Genomic DNA, 17,670 nt, shown 5'->3' on the forward strand with positions numbered 1-17,670 from the left:
TCATTTATTTGAACCCCACTTATTACTACTTCATACTCCTATATGATTATTTGCACCAATCGTATTTTCACTCTCCCTGAACACATTCAAACCAGTCTTTGTCTACGTCCTACTCCTAGCCGATCCTCACCACCACCTACTTTAATCTGCTCTTTTCTTCATTACCCTCCCAATCCTGTTGTCACGTTTCAAATATTTTTTCAGGGGCCCTTTCCAAATTAATTTCAATTATACTTTAAAGAAACTGTCGTCTGCAAGGACATTGGTCCCAAGCACAGAAGTATTGCGAATTTGGAGATCTGAAATAAAGGCAGAAGTTCTAAAAAAAAAACTAAGCCGATCTGGGAGCACGTAGGGAGAGATAGTATCAAGCATGCTGTGGTGGAACCTGTCTATCTTGAATAGAACATATTCCAATGCCTAAGGAATCTAAACTCATTCCCCCCCCTACTTTATTTATCTAGCCACATACTATTCTGTTTTATTCCATTTCTATTCCCAACAGCCACATAGAACTGGGATTAATCTATAGATGAGCAAATGTGAAGTCCCGCGCTTTCATTTCCTACCAAGCTCCAGATGGTCTGATTCCAAGACCAGCACCTCTCTCTCTTTCAGACATCACTGGTTCTTCAACCCTCAAAGTGTTCTGCACCCAGTGATGCCCGATTAGTAGGGAGGCAACTTAGTGCAGCACTCAGATTGGCAGATTCAGAAACACACACTCTTACTAACAAATCCCTACAAGAACTGCCTTTTCACACTTTATTGCAAGCACACATACGCTTTCAGCCGACACCAACCTCCATCTGTCATTTGACCATTGGATGCAAACATAAGCTGCACATCTCTAGTCTGATCACTCATTATTAAAAACCTGTTAGAATGAAACACTTCCCTTGCTTCCCCCAGCTGACCGAGGGCCATTTGCTTACTAAACCTCCGTACTCTGTAGTTGAGGTTACCCTTTTTGCAACATAATATCTGGAAAATTCTCAGGCTCTCTCTATACAGCCCTTACCCAGGGTACATGCAAGTGTCCTGAAATTCTCAAATAACACAGCAGTGTAAGCAATAGATCACCTAAGTCATTCATTAAGTTATTTACTTTTTACAGGTTTAAATTACATAACACATCCCCTTCCTCCCCTCTAAATTGAAGTCACCATTCCATTTGGTATATTTCCTCCAATTGTGTTCACAATTCTCCTGTTCTAAGATTGCAAATCATACAATATTTTTCTTCCCTCCGGTGTACAGCAGCAGCATCTAGGAAGTAGAACCTGAAACCATTTCATGAAAATATTTTCAGAAAAATGACTAGGTGATATTCAGAGAGCAGACTTTAATGTGAGTGGTCAACTTTCTCTTCGTCATCCATTCCCCCTTTGTTTTGATCAGTTCCATACTAGTCTTCCGGTTCCAGCAAAGATTAACCCACCTTTCCTCTATTTTGAATTTAGTCAGGTTTTTGACCAGCGTTTTGCACGTTATTTTGAATCTTCAAATGTCAGTTCTAGTTCATTCATACTTGTCACCAAGTCGTTTTCAAGCCTCACTCCAGCCATAATCCAGAGAGTGATAGCCCAGTACACGATGAAGGGAGTGCTGCATTGTTAGATTCTCCATCTTACAGGGGAGATGCAAAGTAGAGGCTCTATCTGCACTCTCAGTTGGAAAGGAAAGATCCCCCACACTAGGAAGAGCAGCAGGGGCTGTTTTATTTGCATTTATTGCTCAACGAACAGATCATACTTGACCACCATCACATTGCAGTTGGTGACATTTTACTGTGCTGCTGTTTCCAGTATTACAGCACCAACTGAAAATTCATTGGCTGTAATATATTGAAAGATATTATATAAGTGCAGGACCTTCCCAGGTTTTCTAATATACGCTACCAATGCTAAGTTAATGTTTGGTGGTCAGAGTCTTACCTGTGATAATGACCGTTTTTGATTCATTAAAAAAAAGACTGCTGGGCTTTTCTAGTAAATCATAGACAGGATCTTGAGTTGTGGTGTTGAATAATGGGAGAAACGGCAGAAGTAAATTCCAATGGTATTGGCAGAAACATCTTTAATTCTATGTGGCCATCAGGCCTAACACTTCAAAACATTATTAAAACTTTTCAAGTGAAAACATCAGGATATCAGTAGAGAATGAACTTTGTTTTTTAAAAAACACAGTCTCTTCAAACATATCAAACTTAAATCATATATTAAATTTTCTTTCTCAAAACTCAATACAATTTTTATGAAATTTAATTCCAACAAGTAATTATCTTTGAAATAATATTAAAAACAAAAAAAAAGAGGGAAGAGAAAACGAATTTGGAATGTTATCCCAATTCAGACGTAAACATTTTAAGTGCTGGCATTGTCTGCCAAAATGGAAAATCGGGCTAGGGTTATTTAAGAAAGAGATCAGTTTGGAATACAAGTGCAATTTTTTTTTTGTTACTGTTTATAATTTTTAAAATTCGCAAAATGGGTCATCACTCGCTTGGGAGCAGGACCCGTTATTAGTGGTGATGGAGAACGAGCATGAGAAAAGTGGCTCGAGCGTCATGCTGACATTATCAAATTGATTAGTGCAGAAACCAGCGCTATTTTCCAGGAGCCAGTTTTCAGATTGGTCACTGTCCTTTGGTATGCAGTCAGTGTGATTGAACAGATCTTAAAAATTTCTCTAATTTATGTACATAAGGCAAAAGGAAGTGTGTGTCCGTTGTCCACCAGGAAAGTTGTGTGGAATCATAACTCCAGTCAATATCCATCATATGCATTCTTCTGATATCATATTGGTTCTTTTCTAAGCCTGAGTTCCCATGGAATTCGGGAAGTCCTATACTATTGCGGGTTTTTAAGAGTTCGGCCGTGGCGGAAGTCGTACACGTGTCTGCAAATAAAAACCAGATCTGGGTCCGTGTTTTCAGGGACTTTGCGGTGAGGAGGAGTGGAGTACTCTTCGGAGGGAGGGACCACTAGTCTGTGATCGGGAGCCCCCTCCTCTCGCCATTTTGCCAAGGCACAGAACCTGCAGAAGAGCATGGGAGAAACAGGAATTAAAATGAAGAAAGAAGTACATCAGATGGGCACATTTACGTTAGTATTCACTAACATCTCTCACAGATGTTCCCGATAACATTAACACTCTTCAGCACTGTCAGAGAACTAAATGTAAACCATTTCCATTCAGTCTATCTTAAGGAGGTTGGAATGCAAAGAGGGGAAGTTAAATTTCAGCAGGGCAGAGCCTTGGTCACACCCCATCCTAGGGGTTTGGGACACAAAAACGCAGGAAGGATAGTAACCTTTGAATAAGTGCTGAATTCATTCACCAAATTCATACCAGCACCTGGAAAGTTATTTAGGTCAGACTGCAATAATTTGGTTTTAGAACACAGAGGTAATCTGATTGAGATACTTAAAATGATACTTTCCCATGAAGACGCTGAGAACTAGGAGACAATTTTAAAATTAGGAACGAACCATTCACAGGCTTAAAAACCAAGCAGGACTTTTCACACAAATTGCCTGCCACAAAATATTGAATGGTAATGATGGGTAATAGATGGAATTTGAATTCAATAAAAATCTGGAATTAGGATTCTAATGATCATGCAACTGTTGTCAATTGCTGGAAAAACCCACCTGCTTCATTAATGTGGAGAAAGTGAGGACTGCAGATGCTGGAGATCAGAGCTGAAAATGTGTTGCTGGAAAAGCGCAGCAGGTCAGGCAGCATCCAAGGAGCAGGAAAATTGACATTTCGGGCATGAACCCTTCTTCAAGAATGAGGAGTGTGTGCCCAGCAGGCTAAGATAAAAGGGAGGGAGGAGGGACTTGGGGGAGGGGCGTTGGAAGTGCGGTAGGTGGAAGGAGATTAAGGTGAGGGCAATAGGCCGGAATGGAGGTGGGGGTGGAGAGGTCAGGAAAAAGATTGCAGGTTAGGGAGGTGGTGCTGAGTTCGAGGGTTGGGACTGAGACAAGGTGGGGGGAGGGGAAATGAGGAAACTGGAGAAACCGACCAAACTCTCACAGCTGCCTAGACTACACCTCCTCCCACCCTGCCCCCTGTAAAAACGCCATCCCATATTCCCAATTTCTTCGTCTCCGCCGCATCTGTTCCCAGGAGGACCAGTTCCAATACTGTACAACCCAAATGGCCTCCTTCTTCAAAGACCGCAATTCCCCCCCAGACGTAATCGACGATGCTTTCAATCGCATCTCCTCCACTTCCCGCTCCTCCGCCCCTCCAATCGCCACCAGGAAAGAACCCTACTGGTCCTCACCTACCAGCCCACCAACCTCCATATACATCGTATTATCTGTCGTCATTTCCGCCAACTCCAAAAGGACTCCACCACCAGGGATATATTTCCCTCCCCTCCCCTATCAGCATTCCGAAAAGACCACTCCCTCTGTGACTCCCTCATCAGGTCCACACCCCTCACCAACCCAACCTCCACTCCCGGCACCTTCCCCTGCAACCACAAGAAATGCAAAACTTGCGCCCACACCTCCCCCTTTACTTCCCTCCAAGGCCCCATGGGATCCTTCCATATCCACCACATATTCAACTGCTGCTTCCGCTGCACCCGATGTGGCCTCCTCTACATTGGGGAAGACAGGCCGCCTACTTGCGGAACGTTTCAGGGAATACCTCTGGGACACCCGGACCAACCAACCCAACCACCCATGTGGATCAAGACTTCAACTCCCTCTCCCACTCCGCCAAGGACATGCAGGTCCTTGGACTCCTCCATCGCCAGACCATAGCAACACGACGACTGGAGGAAGAGCGCCTCATCTCCTGCCTAGGAACCCTCCAACCACAAGGGATGAACTCAGATTTCTCCAGTTTCTTCATTTCCCCTCCCCCCACCTTGTCTCAGTCCCAACCCTCAAATCAGCACCACCTTCCTAACCTGCAATCTTCTTCCTGACCTCACCACCCACACCCCACTCCAGCCTATCACCCTCACCTTAACCTCCTTCCACCTATCGCATTTCCAACACCCTTCCCCCAAGTCCCTCCCCCCTACCTTTTATCTTAGCCTGCTGGGCACACTTTCCTCATTCCTGAAGAAGGGCTCATGTCCGAAATGTCGATTATCCTGTTCCTTGGATGCTGCCTGACCTGCTGCGCTTTTCCAGCAACACATTTTCAGCTCTGCGTCATTAATGTCCGTAAGGGAGGGAAACCTGCCATCTTTACCTGGTCTCACTGGCATGTGATTCCAGACTCTCAGCAATGCGATTGACTCCTAATGCACATAGGGCAGTTAGGGATGGGGCAATAAATGTTGACCTAGCCAGCGAAGCCCCCAATCTATGAATGAAATTTTTAAAAACTAGAGCTTTCAAGACTCAGATCGATTAGATTGGATGTTGTTGGGATTTTAGTTGAAATACAGATCAACCATGATATCACTGAATAGTGGAGCAAGCCCAAAGGCCAGAATAGATTCCGCAAGCAAAACTGTACTTAGAAACCTGTAAATAAAGTAAAATCATCAGTCTTGAGTACCCTTTGCTCATCTATTTCCAACTGCTCATCAACTTCTTACAACAGATTATTTGCATTAGTTTTCATTTGCTGTCCTTTTTATTACTTTGTTTCAGTTTTTGTTTGTACTGGTTCTTCCCTCATGTTAATTGAACATCCCCCTTCAATACATCCAAGGCCATTCATTCGTGCTGGGCAGTACCACATTCTAAGCTCTGGATAATAATTCTGAGCTCTCCTACAATCCCATTTGAATTTACTAGTGATATTCTACATACAATGCCTCTAGATTTTGACACTCATCTAGCTTCAACAGTGTCCCATTTCCATGTATTTTTCTCGCACCAGAGCCGGAAAGCCTAGAATTACTCACCGGCAGTACTCAGAGAAGGTCAAAACATAGCATTTCTCTTCAATGCAGGCTACGCTATTCTCATCCTGATGTCGAGAAGCGAAGATCTCATTCTGTAGGAGAAAAGTAGAGACAGAACTTTAAAAACCTGCACGACACAAAAGCACTAGTCTCTTTAGTCTTCTCCATCTCATTAGTACTCCAGTCCATTCAGCAGCATAGTGATTCTAAGATACCCATGCGTATGCTTAACCCTGGATCATACTAACTTGAATTGAAACAAGATGAAAATGCAGAGAGGGAGGAGACGGAGAGGTGAGTATCATTTAAAGAAAGGTAAATAAAGAAAGTCTTCCTCATGTTGACCAAAATCAGACAGTATATTTTACAGAAGGCCCTCTGATCTGAAGAATTTATCCATCATGCTTTAACTTGCATCTGTGCCTGGATTCATCAACAGCATGCAATATCCACAGCTGATAAATTCTCTCCTCCTTGGAAGCCCCAGCCTTGGTTCCAAATGACATTATCCTTTAGATCACCATATCGTAAAATGTTTTGGCAAAATGAGACTGTAACTTTCCCAAGGGAACCACCTCACACTAAGCTGCAGGCAAAGTAAAACGTATTGCTAACTTTGATAGGTAACCGTTTCTTACTCCTCCACCAAAAGCGTAAGTTCAAATAAGTGCTCTATTATTAGTGATGCCAACCTCCAAGATGGGCATGGAACTACTGCTCTATCTCCTTGCTCCGATTTAGATTCGTTGGCACCACCTTACAGCATGGTATTTTTCCTGCGCCAATGAAGATCAACATGTCAATTATTGCACTGTACTTTCTGGGGTTCAGCTCCATTCAAAAATGGTTGTTGCGTTGATCAACAAGAGTGCAAAATTCATAAGCGCGCTTTACACATTTGAATTTTCTCATTTGCATCATCAAACCAAGACTAAACATACATACTTGTGACTTCTACCCCATTGTTTCATTACAAATTTTAAAAAGTCACAATAGTTTGAAAATAAGAAACACCAATGATGACTAAAAGCCAAAACATTGCTGAATCGAGTGTATGTATATACACACAAACACACACACACATATATATATATAGATATGCACACGCAAGAAACAGGGGCTGGTGAAAGGCTAATATAGCAAGAGGCAGAGGGCAGGATGAGATAGGAGGAGCAGGAGCAGGGCAGGAGGCCAGTACAGGGCAGCAAAGGCACAGAGCAAGAGGCAGAGACAGAGGATTTAGAAGTGAACGCCTACAGACTGTGTAGGGAAGGTTGTGGATGCTCACCTCACAGTGAATGCTTGGATTTCTGCCTCCCTGGATGTGCTCAGGCCTGTAGTACCAGTAAAGGCTCATCATAAGTTCCCCTACAGGAAGAAAGCAATACTTTAATGAGTGTGGGCTCATGTGAAGGCCCTAATAACCACTCAAACTTGCAAAATGCTCTTAGCAACTTTAGTTGCCTTCAGAGAATCACTAGGTTTCTCTGTGACCAACTAGATTGGTCTGGCTGGAAACACTGATGCGTTTGTTACTAGTTTGTGTTAGTGAACTAGTGATCCAAATAACACAAGTGTTATTCCCAAGGCAACTTGAGAATTTGAATTTAGGGATTTTATTTAAAACGATTACTATCAGCAAAACTGATCATGAAATTTCAGATTACTATAAAACCCAGAATGCTAACACATCCTTTAGATTTGAAAACCTGCTAACATTACTTGCCTGGCCTGTATGTGACCTCAGATCTATATCAATTTTTAAACTTCCTTTAATGTTGCCTGACAAATCATGATTTTGTACCAAATCACTAAACTACAGAGACAGCCCAACACCACTACTTTAGGGCAACTATACAAAAGGATTAATAAATGTTGGTCTTTCCAATATGAACATTCAGGGTATAGACATAAGCAGGAAAACAAAATGCAATCCATGTCAACCAGAGGACATGCTAATCAAGGCATAAAAAGCATCCACACCATCCCTGAAACAGAATATATGAAATCTTGAAGGTATATTGAATGCTATTACATACTGCACTTGTCTGCCAGCAAATTCCAGAGACCAGCAATAAAATGGTACAATGTAAGGCTTACATGACATGGAGGGATATATGGACAGAGGTGGTGACAAGGTCACTCAGACGTTACAGAGAAACAAGGATGTCAGTGATGCTGATAGGAGGCTCACAACCACATCTGATGCAGGACGCTTGGAGACCGATAACAGCCACCTTCAGCTTAAGATCAAATTGTTAAATTTAAAAATAAAATCTGAAATACATTTAACTCGGGTGGTTTGTGTTAATCACTTCCAATTCCTAATGCTTTAACTTGGTGACCTGCTCTGCTGCTATCATTTATTCGGATTGTATGCAACTTTTATAAGCGGCTCAGTTTTCTTCCCAGTTGCAGCCCTGGAGTATCAAATTCCTGATACTCAGGACACTATTAACATAGAAACCGAAGCAAGAGTAGGCCATTCAGCCTTTAAAGCCTATGCCACCATTCAGAAAGATGCTGGCTGATCATCTTCAACATCACTTTTCTGCACTATTCCCGATTTCTTTGAAATTTTTAATATTTATACATTACTCATCTCAGTCTTGAATATACTCCATAACAGAGTCGCTACAGCCCTTAAGACAAAGCATTCCAAAGATTCACAACCATCTGAAGCAAAGAAATCCCTCCTTATCTCAACCCTAAATAGCTTGCCCTTTATTTTGAGACTGTGGGTTCCCTGATCTAGACTCTTCTCTCTCCTTCTCTCCCCCTACTGTCTGCTTTCTGTTAAGCAATTTTTAAACTCTTTCCAGTGCTCCCAATGCTTTGTGCTCAAAATTTGTTTGTTAATTTCCTGCGAGAGCGCTTATCAAAAACCTTCTGAAATCATTTAAATAGACCACATGCACTGGTTCCCCCCAACCTAATCTACTAGGTTCAAAGACTTGTTAAAACATGACTTCCCTTTCATAGATCCAGAGTGACCCCTTCAGTTTTTTTTAAAAATATATGCAAGTACCTGTTCTTGCATCCTTTATTACAAACTCTATTTTCCTGATGTGAGGCTAACAGATTGGTTTTTCTCAGTTTTCTCCCTCCCTCCTTTCTTGAAGAGTGGAGTTAAATTTGCCACTTTCCAATCTGCAGGGAGTCATTCCAGAGTCTACAGAATTTTAAAAGATGACCATCAATGCTTTGGTCATCTAAAAAGACAGTTTTTAACACTCTAGGACATGGATCAGGAAAAGGCCAAGGGTTTTCTTTACGTCCAACTAGTTTTCCTTGCAACTTTTTATTTTTGAAAAGTAGTTTTAATACATGTTTTCCAATTCCCTTTTTATGCAGTGGTCAATGGTTAGGAAGGAAGTCTGACATTGTAGGAGAATATAAACTGATTGGTCAAATGGGCAGATCAGTGGCATATGAAATTTAATCCTGAAAGAGGTGACAGGTGGAAGAAGTGACAAGTAAAATATAAGGGAGTATTCACCCAATGAATGGCAGGACATTAGGAAGCTCAAGAGGAACAGTGGGATCTTGAGGTACTTATCCACAGATCCCTGAAAGCAGCTGGACAGGTTAGTAGGGCAGTTAAGGCAGCATACGCGATACTTGCCTTTATGACTTAGAGCAAGATTATAAGAGCACGGAGATTATGTTGAAGCTGTATGGAACTTTGATTATACTACAGCTGGATATTGTGCGCAGTTCTGGTCACTGCCCTACAAGAAAGATTATGCTAGAGGGGATGCAGAGAAGATTCAGTAAGAAGTTGCCCAGGATGGAGTGGTTTAGCTATGAAGAGGGGCTGGGTAATCTAGAGTTGTTTTCTTTCAAGCAAAGACCAAGAAGTGACTTGATTGAGGTGTAAAAGATTGTGAGGGGCATGAACAGGGTTAATAGGAAGCATTGTGCCCCATAGAAGAAGAAGAATCCTTACAGTGTGGAAATAGGTCGTATGGCCTAGCAAGTCCACACCAACCCTCCGAAGAGTAACCAACCCAAACCCATTCCCTTATTCCTCTAAATTTCCCTTGATGAATGCGCCTAATACTAAGGGCAATTTAGCGTGGCCAATCCACCTGACCTGCACATGTTTGGATTGTGGGAGGAAAACGGAGCACCCTGAGGAAACCCACGCAGATACTGGGAGAAACTACGCAAACTCCACACAGATAGTCACCAGAGGCTGGAATCAAACCCGGGCCCCGAGCATTGCGAGGGTGCAGTGCTAACCACTGAGCCACTGTGTCACCCTTTTGAAACTATTTCTTAATTTTCACTGGAAACCCCATTCCCATCTTCCGGAACAATGGCGTTTTACTTCGAAGAAGAAGAATCCCTACAGTGTGGAAACAGGCCATTTGGCCCAGTAAGTCCACAGGGTCAACAGCAAGTATTGTGCCCCTTGTTGAAAGTCAACAGCAAAGGGCATTGTCTGAGTGTGAAAGGCAAATTATTTAGAGGGGTTTGGGAGGGGGGATGGGGTAATTGAGGAAAGAAACCTCACAACCTTTAAAAAGTATGACCCATTCATTCATATAGATAAGGTACACATTAGCCTCAGGATTCTTACTGAGACCAAGTTAAAGCTTGAACTCTACAATCAACCAGATTGTTTGAGAAAGGGTTTTGACCATAGAGTAAGTGCACAGTGACATCCTATCCACAAAGATATATCTCTTGCCAAGTAGACATCATGTTTGCACAAAGGGACCACTTGGAAAGCAAGTCAATCAACTATTCCCATGTAGATGGGTGCTCTTGTATAAGCTAAGCTTACAGTCAACTTAATTAAAGCTGTATTAACAACCAGCATTTGAAACAAGTTTCAAGGTCTTTCGCAGAAGTGCTGTCAAGTGGTCCTTCAGTGGCTGGTATTAAGACAGGTGACTGAAAGCTTGGTTTTAGGAGCAAATTTCAAGGATACAAGATATCCCTGGGAGGTCTAGGGAGATGACTTCAGAATTTCAGGCTGAGACAGCTAAATAAATTCAGAGATTCTGCAAGTCTTAGAAAAGGTTAAAGTAAAAGGAAAGGGTGAGATGGTGCCGAAGTTTGAACACAAGGATAAGATTTTAATTTTAGTCATTGCTGAAGCTACAGCATTGCAGACTAGACAATACAGAATGCAGTAAACCATCAACTCAACACTGCTAAGCAGCAATTAGATTTGTGGTGAATTTTAAACACAATAGATTAGAGGAAGGTGATGGGTTTAATCACTAAAGTGGCCTCAGATCACTGGCACACTTTGATGGTAACTGTGGTGAGACATGTTGAAAAGAGAAAGGGATATTACAAAGGGCAATGGCTTTTGGAAATCCAAAAGTGGTTAATTTTTTATTTTCAAGAACGCAATGTGCAATAGACACGGTTGAAACATAGCCTCTTTTTGTATAAAATGTGGGGACCGGAATGCCATTTGATAAAGTTGGAAAGTAAAAGTCCATTTGGACAGCTCAGGTCAATTATTTAGTCACAGAGCAAACATCATGTACTCAATAAAACCCATAGAAAAGGGTTACTCACTTACATGACTGTATAAAGATGCTAACACTGAATCAATGGAGATTTTGGAACGTAACAAATTATTAATTAACAAACTAAATACAAGACAAGGTTGTGATCACTCATCATTATATGGTTCATGTTAGATATCCACTCCACTACTTATAATCCAGTTCATCTTTTGAGAAACACATTCAATACATGATAGATGTCCTTGTGAAAAATATACTGAATATTTCCAATTTACTCTGTTGATTTGGACAGTAACACTAATTACATTTGCTTTGTATTAGTTCCAAAATCATGCCAGACATGTATAAATTGTTTGTACATTTCATATGGTTTAGCAAACATATCCTTTATCTTTACATCCATCTTATGTTTTGACAAATACTCAATTAACTTCAGATGCAATCCTACGATTGACTTCAGGAGCTTTTTTAGTGACATATTCAGGAGAGGCTGCAAGTAGGAACACATGCTCAAGAAAGATCAAGAGAAAATAGCTCATACAGCCGGGTGTGACACTGTTGTAAAGAAATACTCTCCTTGACCTTCATTCATCATAAACCCAAGGTATGTCTGAAAGATGGACTGGAAAGTCTCTAGAAATTTTGAAAACCTCCATCAGACCTGTTTCCAAACTTTTCTCTTTCCTGGGAGAATGGCCTTAGCTTCTTTGATCTCTCCACCTAACTGAAGTCCCTGATCCTCGGAACCAATCCAGTAAGTTTTCTCTACACCTACTCCAAAGCCTTCAGAGCTTTCCCATACTGCAGCACCCAGAATTGTACACGCTGCACTTGAGGGTGAAAGCGTTTTAGAAAAAAATTATAATAACTTTGCTTTTGTATTCTGCCTCTTTTATAAACTCCAGGCTTCAGTGTGTCTTTTCAGTCATGGAGATATTGGGTAGATCATTTAGGAATGAGATGAGGAAACATTCCTTCACTCAAAGAGTAGCGAACCTGTGGAATTCTTGGCCACAGAAAGCTGTGGAGGCCATCTCACTGAAAATATTTAAGAGAGAGATAGATTTTTAAAAACAATTTTAAAGGCATCATGGGTATGGGAAGGAAGTAGGAATATGGTATCAAGTTAGAGGATCAGTCATAATCATGTTGAATTGTGGAGCAGGTCCAAAGTTGTAGGATGCAGTTGTGCAAAGTTGTTTTTTGTGCAGGAAGAAGGTACCCCAGAGGTCAGTACTATATCCACTACTTTTGTTGATACATATTAATGAATTAAACTTATGTACACAATACAGTTCCAACATGTACACATGACAGGTCTACTCCTGCTCAGTGTTTGTTTCTAATCACTTCCACACCTGCTCTTCACCTTCATAACCTGGAGTGCAAGAGAACGGGGAGACAGAATGTAGATATAAAACAAACAGTTGTATATACTACACGATATGGTCTGAGCTCTTTTGGGGTGCACGTGTATATGCACACGCATACAAAAAACACAACTTATCTACAAAATATATCCTGACACGCTTACGTGGATTAAATTCCACCTGTAATTTGTCTTTCCAATAAACCAACCTCTCTGCCTTCGCGAAGTGTATCACTACCCTCTTCACAGTTCAAACTAATTGTAAATTGTGTCATGTGTAGATGTTGAAACTGTATTGTGTACAAAAGTTTAATTCATTAATGTCTATAAACAAAAGTAGTGGATATAGTACTGACCTCTGGGGTACCTTCTTCCTACACAAAAATAATTACGCACAACTGCATCCTGCCACCAAGCTAACTTAGCTTCCAAAAGGTTACCTTAAACAGTTAAGTTTTTAGGTTCTCTCCAGAAATGATGCCTGACCTACCGTGTAATTTTAGGATTTATTTTGCATCCATGCTATCACTCTCCCCTTTATTACGAGAGTTTCAACTTTGTGAGCAATCCTATTGCATGGCACTTTAGCTAAGCAAGCACATCAACTACATTACCCTCATCAACCCTTGTTATTCTACTAAAAACTCAAGTTGGTTAAACATGATTTGTCTGTTTGACCATTTCACAGCGCAGCATTGTCCCTCTATACTGGCATAGGGATTTTTAGCATGCATTAGGTGCTGCAGTCTCTAGAGTGAAACTTGAACCCATGACCTTCTGACTCAGAGGTAAGAATGCTATTCACAGAGCCACAGATGGCAGTGCAGTGAATTAGATTTTCCTAGCAGCAAGTTCACTCAATAGAATGAAACCTGCATATTAGGAGCTGACAACACTAATGTTCAACCAAACCAGACAAGGAAAATTAGCATTTGATGTCCGAGACCTGTGCTGAGGTGGAAGGGTGCATTAAATCACTTGCTGTTTCACCAGGTACAAGTTACAATTCCAGATAGCTAAGCAGCAAAAAACATAAAGGGCCTCGATCAACATATTTAAGTTTTGTAATGGAAAATTGTCCCTGTTGGTTCAATCTGAAAATACATGGGTGGGGTACTTAACCCTCTGCGCAAACAAGGTGCAGCAATAGAAGTGGACAAGATTTCACCCAGGGGGCTAGATTGATCCGCATTTAGCCTGCACATCAAAAGGACTTGATATTTATCATCCAGGTACTTGCCAACGAAACAGAAGTTGAAGCACAGAATAATCAGTCCACTGCACCCGCTGAAGTTAACTAATCCCATTCCCATTTGTTCTTTGCCCAGAAGCATGCAACTTTCTCCTTTCCATTTATTTATACAATGGATTTTTAAATGCTTAAGTACTTATTATAAACAAGCTTACCAAGAAACCCATAAGAGCAAAAACCTTGAGCTTTTGATAGCAATTGGGGAGGAGAAAGGGAAAAGGAAAGCTGGACAGCATGTCGGGAGAATGAAGATAGAGAGATGGTTAGGCAGTCACTGCTCCTACCGATGATAACAGCAGCATGACACATCAGGTAGTGGTGGTGGGTTAGGGTTAAGGTCAGATTTGGAGGTAAATCCCCAGCATCCTCTGACTGACAAACTTGTTGACAGCAGAGGTCAAAGCTCACCTGCTGCCACACTAAGCCAATTAAGAATATGGGATCTCATTTCTGACTACCACAGAGCTAACCAAACAAATTCCACATGTCAGGACAGGAGGTAACAAATCCATTTGAAGCAGCACTGAAGAAAGGAGTGGCCAGCTGCATCAAAGCAGCTGTTTAGATTTACAAGTGAAGGTAACTTTGGGGAGGTGGAAGAGGAGAGATGGCAAAAGACCGACCATCAGATAACGACTGGGTCCCCAAAAGGTTGAAAGTCATAGAAGTCTTTAAAATAATAAAGGCGTTTGATAGTACTGACAGAGAAGATTTTCCATCAGTAGGGAGAAAACTACATACTACAATTAATGATGATAATAAATCCAATGAAGAATTTAGGGAAACATCTTTCACCAAGGAAAGATCAAAATGTTTACTTTGCTACCACATGGAATAACTGAAGTGAATATCTAGGTGCTATAGCTACACAAGCACAAGGGGGAAAGGAACACAAAAATATGTACTAATTTAAATGGATTAGAATACTTATGTGTTGCATACACAAGTCAATTGAATGGTCTGTTCCTGTGCTGTAAACTCTATACAACTCCACCTCAGGCTGGGTCCATAGGCTTTTCCATCTACTGGATCCTGACAAAGATCTGAGTGATTTATAAGATCCTTTATAATGAATACTTAACATTACCAATTGAACAGCAGAGAGTACCACTTAACATCATAGGGGCCAGATGTGTCAAATATTTACGACTAAGCAACTGCTGATTTCTTTGCTGTTTGTGGCTCAAGGGAACTGAACTAACCTCAGCACATTAAAATCCAGAGAGATGAGAATTTTAAAAAAATAACGAGCTGTTACAACTTGGAATGCACTGCTTGAAAGGTTAATAGAAGCAGACGTGTTACAAACCTTCAGGAAAGGTTTGGTATACATGTGAAGCAAAAAAGGAAATATTTGCTGACCTACAGTAAAGAGTAGGGGAGTAGAACAGACTAAATAGCTGTTTCAAAGTGCTGGGACAGGCACAGTAGGCCTTCGGAGTCATATCATTTTATGATAACAGTTCAACACACCACCTTTAAACTGACATAACTAAAATCCTGGAATCTGGTCAACCTGCATTTCATTACTGCATATCTCCAGATGACCGATGAGAAACCGGAATCTGGATTTCAGTCATGCACACGTTGGGATTAGGCTCATAATGCCAGGTTTCTGGAATCAGAGCTGAAACTGTATTCCCATCTCTAGCTTTCAGGTGTTGGCAAAATAAAAAGAACTGGATGTTGAAGGCTTATGAGGGCACACAGTGTAAGGGAGGGGATGGACTTAAAAGAATATGGAGGAGAGACAACAAAATTGCTGATAAATGTGGTTTAATCATGCAGGAACCAAAAGCTCCACAACATGCTCGACACTGACAGCACTCAAACAAAAGGGGGGAGAAATAGGACGTGGAGGCAGAGGTGTCATTTCCTTCATGCTCTCCTTAATGCTCAAACTAGATTATCATCAATCACTGTGATACTCCACAGGCCATCTGCTTCACACAACTCCCCTGACATCTTATTACAAGTACAATAACCCTCCCAAGCAATAAACGTCACTTCACAGCCCCCAAGCCACCATTAACTGACTGAAGTATTGGAGAAACATCAATTATGGAAAGTTCTCAACTGTCCCCTCATAAGCAATACAAAAGGCCATGTCTTAGGTTTGCAATAACCAAAACTGTGGGCTATAAAAGCAGAGGCCCACTCTTACTGGCCTCTAGGCCAGATACCGAAGCAATATCTTGCAGATGGAAATGCCAAACTGATACCTAAAGATGACAACCACCTCCCTCCTCACCTCCCACCCACCCACCACTACCACAGAACAACCCCCAATGTTATTTTACATTCCCCCTCCACAAAACCATATTATTTTACAATAGCATAGGTTTCCTTTTGGTGGGGGAGAAGTCAGGAAAACCTGGAAAGTAAATGGGTTATCAGACCACAATTCCACTGTAATAAAGGAACACTTCACCCCTACATAGCAGACCACGCGCTAGTAGATTCCCACAGGCATGGCCCTTCATAAAATACAAATTTCAGAGATGCCAATTTAAGGACTTCTCAGCACAGATCCATTTCCAGTACAAGTCCATTAGTTCTAAGTAAAAAGGGAATTTAGTAGACTAGGGAAGTTTAATGGGCTTTTCATGAAATTTATACAAATGGAAACATGCGTGATAAAATGTTGCTGGTTCATCGATGAAAAAATTACCACGGGTGATTTGGTGATGGGGAAATAAACCTTCCAGTTGAGAGAGAATTTCTGAATATAAAAGAAAAGGTAAAAAAAAAGGGGAAGTTGGGCCAAGGGGAGAGCACATTGGTCAGAATATCTGCTCATTATTTTTACAGGGAGAAAATACACATACAAATAAATTTTTGCTAAGCAATGCTTTTATTTTTTTTTAAATGCTGCGTTAGCCTGAGTGTATGCTGGAACTCTTACCTTCCAGCCTCCATCCCAATGCCAAACAAACAGTTTTATAGTTTGTCTCTCCTTTGCGTTCCCCCATCCCAGCACCAATTACAGACAGGATCTCTCCCATACTAGGACTAGCAGACTAGACAGGATATTAGAAACAAATCTATTTAGCTAACATCTGGAATAGCTATGTGCTGTGTGAATTCCAACGTCTTAAAAGCAGCACTATGTATTCCTTGCAGGTCTTGTTTTGCATTTCATTGAATCAACTGGCTAACCTGATGCAGGGTCCTCCCAGAGCGCAGAAACCTTGGCAACATAAGGGATGGACTTCTTTCTGGGTCCTGACTTCAATAAAACAGTGTCCCGAACCTTGATCACTTCACCATCCCTTTCAACTGCAGGATAGCATTTACGAATCAGGAGCTCCACTTCTCCCTGAAAAGGAAAATGGATTGGAGAAGAAATGTTAAAAATAAATATGAACATAGCCAACTGAATCCTTCAAGCCTCCCTCCTCAGAATCTGATGTACTTTAAATTCCACTTCAGAATCTTGAACAAAATTTAGGATGGCTGTTCCACTTATGCTGAGAGAGTACTGTAATGCCAGCTATGCTACATTACAAATGCAACGTTAGAATGAGGTCCTATATGTCATTTTCAATACATAAAAAACTCCCATGACTTAATTCAAAAGGGCATAATTCTCTCATCCCCTAATATTTAAACTCTCATTCATCAAAATAAATCTGATCATATTTCACCATCTGTGGGATCTTGCTCTGCA

The 17,670-nt window shown here is 41.2% G+C and overlaps 1 protein-coding gene across 1 annotated transcript in view; it reads right to left on the bottom strand.

Annotated features, from left to right (window-relative positions):
- Nucleotides 1-2,171: 2,171 nt before the first annotated feature.
- Nucleotides 2,172-17,670, bottom strand: part of bahd1 (bromo adjacent homology domain containing 1) — a 74,783-nt gene continuing 59,284 nt past the window's right edge. Inside the window, exons 4-7 of the mRNA XM_060828321.1 lie at nucleotides 17,160-17,319; nucleotides 7,176-7,255; nucleotides 5,888-5,979; nucleotides 2,172-3,039 (exon numbers count right to left, since the gene is read on the bottom strand). Of these exons, the coding sequence (XP_060684304.1) occupies nucleotides 2,853-3,039; nucleotides 5,888-5,979; nucleotides 7,176-7,255; nucleotides 17,160-17,319 (519 nt within the window). The 3' untranslated portion in view covers nucleotides 2,172-2,852. The remainder of the gene's footprint in view (nucleotides 3,040-5,887; nucleotides 5,980-7,175; nucleotides 7,256-17,159; nucleotides 17,320-17,670) is intronic.

The sequence above is a fragment of the Hemiscyllium ocellatum genome, chromosome 8 (genome assembly GCF_020745735.1).
Source record: "Hemiscyllium ocellatum isolate sHemOce1 chromosome 8, sHemOce1.pat.X.cur, whole genome shotgun sequence".
Classification (NCBI taxonomy): domain Eukaryota; kingdom Metazoa; phylum Chordata; class Chondrichthyes; order Orectolobiformes; family Hemiscylliidae; genus Hemiscyllium; species Hemiscyllium ocellatum.